General features: G+C 40.3%; 1 protein-coding gene across 4 annotated transcripts; it reads left to right on the top strand.

Annotated features, from left to right (window-relative positions):
* Positions 1–1,329: 1,329 nt before the first annotated feature.
* GPX8 (glutathione peroxidase 8 (putative)) lies at positions 1,330–5,747 on the top strand. Of its 4 annotated transcripts, none has more exons than XM_009813205.2 (3): positions 1,330–1,542; positions 2,155–2,416; positions 5,008–5,747. In XM_009813205.2, the coding sequence occupies exons 1-3, from the start codon at positions 1,336–1,338 to the stop codon at positions 5,169–5,171; spliced, it is 633 nt and encodes a 210-aa protein (XP_009811507.1). In that variant the 5' UTR covers positions 1,330–1,335; the 3' UTR covers positions 5,172–5,747. The 4 variants fall into 4 exon arrangements, with proteins under 4 accessions (XP_009811507.1, XP_059689734.1, XP_059689737.1 ...); XM_059833751.1 differs by having other exon boundaries at positions 1,330–1,389; XM_059833754.1 differs by having other exon boundaries at positions 1,330–1,389; positions 2,281–2,416.
* The last annotated feature ends 1,785 nt before the right edge of the window (positions 5,748–7,532 follow it).

Here is a 7,532-nt window from a genome sequence, read left to right on the forward strand (position 1 = left end):
AATCAAGGATACTTGAGGTGATATCAAAGTCACTGAAAAGCAACAGACCCCGATTCGAGGTTTCACCTTCAGAAAGTCTCTCTCTATTTTCATCCTTTAAAATGTAGCCTCTAAGTGCAGCAAAAAAATCAGAGTGATACGAAAAACAACTGAGATATAGAAATTGCTCTTCAGTGGTGGTTTGGACTGGGAGGAAAAGCAAGTTAGCAGATACCAACAAGCAACATAGGCTGAAAGACAAGTAATAGCTTAGAAAAGCCCAAGAACAGAAATGTGAGGAGGACAAGACAAAATCCTGAAAGCTGAGAGGAAGAGGGGGATAGCAAATGAACAGAAAGAAAGAGAGAAGAACTGAGCAAGGGAAGACATGAAAAAAGACAGAGAAAATTTTCTTTTTTCCGTAACTGAGTTGTAACGACTACATGTTGATGTACCTTCAGAAACCAAGAGCAACCGGCAAACATCTCTAAAATACAAAACAATAAAATGAAGACAGGAAAGACACCAGACTTGTGTGGCTCTAAAGTTCAGAGTGTCTTTCACAATTGCCTCAGCAAAACACCACTGGAGCTGCCTGGCTTAGACCTGAGATTTTCAGCTAACTCATTCTTCTCTCGTGCAGACCTTCCATCTTTTCATCTCAGCACAGCTAGTTGACAGTTAGCCAGTAGCAATAAAAATAGCAATCTATTTTCCATCATCGCCCACCCCTCCCCATTACTAAAAAATTTTTTTCTTCTCTTATGCCAGCCTATAAACAAGGAGTTCTTCTCTGCCCCATGTGCTGTAACAAAGTTTTACAAACAAAGCTGCCTGTCATCCCACAGCAGCTGATGAGAGGCAGGACAGAGACTGTAAACTGGGTGGCTTCTGCCATATTGCGCTCCTTCTACCTAAACAGCTGGCCCCAAACTGCTTCTCCAGGTCTGTCTGATAGCATAGGTGTCTGCCGCTGAACGACTCTGCCAGGGACACCTGAGGGGCCCAGGGGATGTGCGAGAGCTGCACTACGTACCCACAAAAGAAACACTGCTCAAGACAGTGTGCAAACACTGCAGTATCCCACACAGGTCAGTTAAACAGAGCAATCAGCATCCTTAGGAGATGGAAACACACTTTTCATTAATTTCTTTTTTTTTCCAGCCAGAGAGATTTCTGTACTTTACCCAACAGCTCTGAAGCCCAGCTGAAGCAGGGCTGTGCAATCAACCAACTACTTCTACAACAGGGACAAAATGAGCAGCTTGTTCTTTCCAGTCCAAGCTGCGAGTTTCATATTTCAGCTCCTCCTTCACATTCCAGGCCTGGTCAGGCTCCTCTCCAAAGATTTCGAAAATGGAGCCTCTCACAACTACTTATCCTCTGAAATACTCAGTGCCCAAAGCCAGAGTCTTTGTTGTCTTTCTGTCGATGGTTTTGTGTACCGTCATTCTCTGCCTGCTGCAACTCAGATTTTTTAAACCTAAAATCAAAGATTTTTATTCTTTCGAAGTCAAGGATTCACGAGGAAGGATCGTTTCCTTGGAGAAGTACAGAGGGAAAGTAAGTTACAGCTTCATTATATCTTTGTCTTGAATCTTCACTGAAAAACAGGTCTCCATTTGTAGGTTAACAAAAAGTTTTGTTATGGAAATTTTCAGCAGAGTTTTGTGCTAAATTCCTGTTCTTCAAACAGTAAGCTGGAGAGAAATTTACTTTGTCTAGGCCTGTTCCAGTAATTAAGTATTAGATCTAATAAATCAAGAAAAAAATATTTAATATTCTTTATTATAAATCAATATAGCCTAACAATACAATTTGTGCTTTTTAATCTTAGTTAAGAATGGTACCATGTTGTTTTTAATTCTGGAAGTTGATCTAGTAAATACGATTGTAGTGCCTGTCCTAAATATCTGCTTTTTTATATGCTTATATTTAAATAAAACTGTAAGTTTAAGTTTATCCATTTATTGGATTTTTAAAACAGGCTGTCTGAAAGTAAATGTCTTAAACTGCTATCATCCTTATCTGTTTAATGAAATTGTGATCAGGCAGATTAAATTTAGCCTTCAGGCAGGAACTATGGTGGTAGTGGGACACGCCATTTTAAGACTTAATTGTAATCTCTATGCTATCTCTAGGTTTTCTTACTATTATAACTTTGTGTCTCTGAAGGCAACTTTGGTTGTAAACGTGGCCAGTTACTGCCAACACACAGACAAAAATTACATCGGACTGCAAGAACTACACAGAGAGTTTGGTCCCTCCCACTTCACTGTGCTGGCTTTTCCCTGCAACCAGTTCGGAGAATCAGAGCCTAGTTCAAGCCAGGAAATAGAATCTTTTGCCAAGGGAAACTATGGAGTAACCTTCCCTGTTTTCCACAAAATCAAGATTCTAGGATCAGAAGCAGAGCCCGCCTTTAAATTTCTAATAGGTAACTGTTTTCTTTTGTATATCAAGCTGCCTGTAGCCATGGAATTCTCCCTAAATTCCAGTGTGAGTTTGTTTGTCAGGGAACATTATAGCCTTCATAGTCTATGGAGAGTAACAGGCACTCAGCATACAATTCATCTCATTTCAATGTGAATATCAAAAATACAGTCAGAAGAGTTGTTTCCTGAAAGCATCCGTTTCTTCCCACTGATTGTAAAAACAGCCTACTGTGACCAGCCCAGCTAGAAACATCCATTTTGTGGATGTATAAACTTGAGTGCGAAGACTCCCACCTACAAAATCCCATTTCAGATTATGTGACTTTTGTTGAAAAACAACTTTTCTCACGGACCAAAATGTAACTATGGGGAAGATTTTACATAAATACATGCAGATGAGAAGATTCCTGTTTTAGCAGAGTCATATGTCCACCTTTATGTAAACTTTATTGTAAAGCAGGATTATATATACTGTAGTTATATATAATCACCAATTTGCATTAATTTGTCTTGTGAACTTCAGTGACCAGCCTCACACAGATACTCCTGTTACAGTAAGCATTTACTGACTTAGAGCCTCATACTCTCACAAGCAAAATGAAACTCTTTTCAGTTGACCAAAGAACCCACAGACCTAAAGCCAACTTAAAAAGCCTCTCTGAATGTTCCTGAGCTTTGGCCAGGTCTTTGACCCATACTAAGCACCGATATATGACAGAAAGGGTAATTAGAACGTAACCCTTCTCTATCCCACCATTTTAACTAGAAAATATGGTAGGAGAAGGCCCAAACCTGTATTCCATCTCCCAGCCCCAAGATAGGATCACATTTACCCAAATCAGTACTACACATGCTTCTCCAGACTATTACAGTACGAGAGATTTCAAACCCTCCCAGTCTATTCCAGTTCTTCACAGCTCCTCTTGTCAGAAAGCTATTTCATCTAGATGTTTCTAAATGAAATCTTTCTTACACCACTTAAGTCTGTTGCTTCTTGACATATCCTCTGTGATACCTCTTATGTACTTGAAAAATATTATCATTAAGGAGTCATTTAAGCGGTCACCATTGTCACTATAACTGTTTTTCTTCCTACCTCCCCTTAGGCATGTCACCAAAGACCTCAGGTAAAGCCTCATTGCTCTGAGTTGCCTGATGTCCAGTGGAATTACTGAATGCACTCTGGAGGTGCCTCTCAGTTCATTATAGAGGAGACTAGAGCACGTAGGTACCAGCTGGGTGGGATGAATCCAGATTCTAACTACCAGTGCAATCAGTATCAGACATTAATACCTATACAGAAACAGAACAGGCATATTCACTCCGTTAGTTCTTATTTGACATGCAGTTCACCCACAGCATGTCAGCCATTTCACCAGGAAAACTACCTCTGGTAGTTAAATATTTTGAAATAAGGTCTTTCTTTTCCCGCATTCCTCTGCTTCACATGAAATTACTGTGCATCTTCAATCAAAGAAGCACCTGTTTTCTTCATAGAGTTGTCCTGACAATGAGAAGGTTGAACATCTTCACACTACACCCCCTTGTGACTGTGACTGCTAGCTACCATTTGTCCAGCACTGTCAGATAGGCTAGTGCAGAAAGAATCCACTGTCAGCATAAACATGGTGCCAAGGCCCTCACACAACTGTTTCTTGTTGCTTTCATAGCAGTAAGGCATTTTGTTGGGCTAGTGCAAGGTTTGTGGCCTCACCTTTCCTCAAATAAGCTTCCTGTGTGTTTGTACTTTGTATGATTTATTCATATGCATTAATGAACACTGGAAGAATATTCAGAGATGGGGTTATGTTACTTCAAGACTAATCCTAGATACAACAACTCTGTAAAGATATAATTACTAGCTGGGCCAGAGCCTCCATGAAATGAGCTTTACCATACTCATTTGCTTGCCGTGGTGTCCCCTCACAGTCACGACATTACAAATGTAGTCCAGTGGCAAAATTCAACCCATTGCTCCAAGAATCAGCGTAGACTTCAGCACTGTTCCCCACTGGACACCTGTCCCCATTCAAAATCTCCTGGAGTTTTCTTCTAGTTCTTCTCTCAAAAAGAGATTTCTCTCTAAACCTGTGAGACTCTCAAAGGACAAAGCCAGAGTCAAGAAACTGCTTCTGCCTCCTCTAGAAGCCACATAGTTTCCTGATAGCCCCTTGATCTCAGGAATTATCTTGCCAGGTATCCATGATAGCAAAGATAGCACTAAGGTTTTGCCTCATGGGATGAAAGGAGCTGAATTAAGCCATCCCCAGTATGACTTCCTGCTCCCATTTCACTTCCCCTAAACTGACATAAAACTGGGGATTCCCCAAATGAGTATGCAGCCCTCATATCCTCCTCCCTAGGAAGCAAAGCGTAGTAAAAGTAGGAACTCTTAAACAGTTTCACAAAAAGGGGAGAGCATCATTCACTTCCCACTTTTCAAATCATTAACACCAACCAATAAATCCATGCCCAGACTACTAGCAAAGAACAAGGTGGGATTACTTCAGCATAGGTAGTTGAAGAATCACTGCAGGGTAATGAAACAATGACAAGCCTAAGTTACTAAAATGATCTGATGCCATTCTTGCAGATTCTTCAAAGAAAGAGCCTCGGTGGAATTTCTGGAAGTACCTTGTCAGCCCTGAGGGTAAAGTTGTGAAATTCTGGAGACCTGAAGAGCCCATAGAAAGTATCAAGCCAGAAGTAGCATCATTAATCAGGCAGATTATCATGAAAAAAAGAGAAGACCTCTGAAAAAGCCATTTGTGCTGTGAATCCATTCAACATCATGGGTACACAGCCTGACTACATTCCTGGAAAATGCTGCTAGAACCTAAACTATCAGGTGATTTTACTTCTCTTTGGCGTTAGTATTTTCAGCTACACTATGTCTATTAATGTTGGATTGGCTTCTGCAACGGCCTTGAGAACCACTGAGGTTACTGAGAATGGCAAGGCACTCAGTACCTTGCAGGGATGGACCTTCAATTTGCATGAAGTTTCTGAATGTTTCTTTGAATTGCTGACAACAGCTAATTAGAATTGTCACCAGCAGGGAGATAGCTAAAAAGAAGAGGATTTGTTGATAAATTACTCAGTATTAGCACAGGAGGGTTTTGTTTCCCATCTACCAGTAACAAACAGATTTTGATATTCCATTAACACATAATTGCCCTGACTGAAAGACATGGGGCCCAGAGGCACCATACCAGGGTTTTTAGAGACAAATGCAACTGAAGATACCAGCTTTGCAATATCTTCTTGAGGAAGATCACTGAATTGTGAAACTGTCAACTTAGTTGTAAAATACTGTACATAGAAAATAAAATCATCAAAAGAAAAAGAAAAAATTGCAAAAATGTTTCCTTGCCTGCTTTGTATTTTGATTAATTTTACATTTCACCTTTACAGCAACACCTTTAACCTCTTTAGCCTTCTCCGTACATTTGCACTGCAGTACAGTGCCTCAGCTGCGAGCTCATCTCCTGCTGGATTCCCAGTCTTCTGACCTGGATGATGGCAGGGCCTGTGTGAATATACACGGTTGCTTACAGCAGGATTCAAGGGGCAATAAAAATCAACAGCCCGGCACTCGAACAGATATCTTTCTGAGACAGTCCAAGACAATGTTCCCCAGCCATCTACCTCACATTTCTAGAATAAAACAATAGTCTTCAACTAGAGGTAGAAGAAGGGGATGAAGGTTCCCGCCTCAAGCCCCACTCTTCTCGCCTTGCAGTCTCCCCAGTCCTGCATGTAACTGTAAACGCATTTCCAGCTCTATTCCACTGTTCTATTTCAAACTGCCAAGTGTTTTGATTTATCTGTTTGATGAAGGGAGAGAGTAAATCAGAATAAGGAACCTCATTCCAGCTGTTCAAGTCTTAAAGGAGGGCTGAGAGAACAGAAACGAGAGAAAAGGACTGGTAGCAGTAGTGCTGTTCCTTTGTAAGACTAACAGTGACTGAGAATACTGAAGTGCTTCAAAACATTTTCCAATAAAGATAGCCACTTAACTGTATTAAAAAGGTGAGAAATTCAAAAGCAATTTAAAAACAAAAAGTATTTTTTCATTCATCTATGGAATTCTTTGATTATTTCACAGAAAACCCCTGAAGGATAAGGACATAAAAAGATTTTAAAAGATTGAGTAATGATACTGATGCAGAGGACTAAACAAAGTCAGCCTCGATAATGACAACCATCATTTTGGAAGGGAAGTCAAACCTTATGCATGACAATTTTATCCACTCTAACTTTCAGAGATCAGTTAAGGCCTATGTAGGCGTCTCGTTATCCAAATGTGCCTACTGCTCATGTTTTAGACCAACCGCTGAACTGTTCGCCATAAGCCCACAAGATTCCATATCCAGTCCCCCAAGACAGTTCCTGTTCCTATGCTGAGGTCCTGTGTTTTAGCCCAGTCTCCTCATACAGGTACAGTTCCAGCCTTGGGAACATTTAGCGGAACATGTCAGGTGATTTTTGTCACACATGCCTGCTGCTTTGATGGAGCAGGAAGGGAATGGAGATGTGGATCCTCTCCCTTCACCTTGAGCAGTCTAGATTCCATGGAACTAAGTGGCAGGACACCATGTTTTTCCCATAAACGGTGGATAATATCTTTACTTGAAAATGTACGTGACTAAAACATGCATGTCCATTCATATGCACTGCTATAGCTTCCTGCTTTTTGTATCACTGAATAAAAAAGGGTAGGTATAAAGAAGTGTTGGGTGCTGTTATTGGAACACCTGAAAGAAAAATGTATTTTAGTCCTAGTATTGCCTGAGAGTTACTCAGCATATAGGAACTTTCACTCAAGTTCTTTAAATACCCTATGAAAGATGAACAGTCCAGTATCTTTTTCTAGTTTGGAAGGGATCACAAAAGAAGTGAGTGTGTACACCTTACTTGTGATTCACTCATTAAAGCTCATATTCTGTTTTTCACAGGATAACTCAATGACAGCATTAAGACCAAATCCCTTTCCTGGTGTTCAGAAATAGCATGGGATATTAGCAAATGAGTGGACAGAATTATTTAACTCACTGCTTCCTGAATTACTTTTACTTCAGATTTCTAGAAAAAGAAGGTTTTGCCTGAGAAAACAGT

The sequence above is a fragment of the Gavia stellata genome, chromosome Z (assembly GCF_030936135.1).
Source record: "Gavia stellata isolate bGavSte3 chromosome Z, bGavSte3.hap2, whole genome shotgun sequence".
Classification (NCBI taxonomy): Eukaryota; Metazoa; Chordata; class Aves; order Gaviiformes; family Gaviidae; genus Gavia; species Gavia stellata.

What these genes read in the sequence shown, in the direction of transcription:
- GPX8 (XM_009813205.2), top strand. Translation starts at nt 1,336, where the DNA reads ATGGAGCCTCTCACAACTACTTATCCTCTGAAATACTCAGTGCCCAAA. An exon ending in TGGAGAAGTACAGAGGGAAA is followed by an intron (nt 1,543 to 2,154) that starts GTAAGTTACAGC and finishes GTGTCTCTGAAG; the next exon opens with GCAACTTTGGTTGTAAACGT. An exon ending in CGCCTTTAAATTTCTAATAG is followed by an intron (nt 2,417 to 5,007) that starts GTAACTGTTTTC and finishes CCATTCTTGCAG; the next exon opens with ATTCTTCAAAGAAAGAGCCT.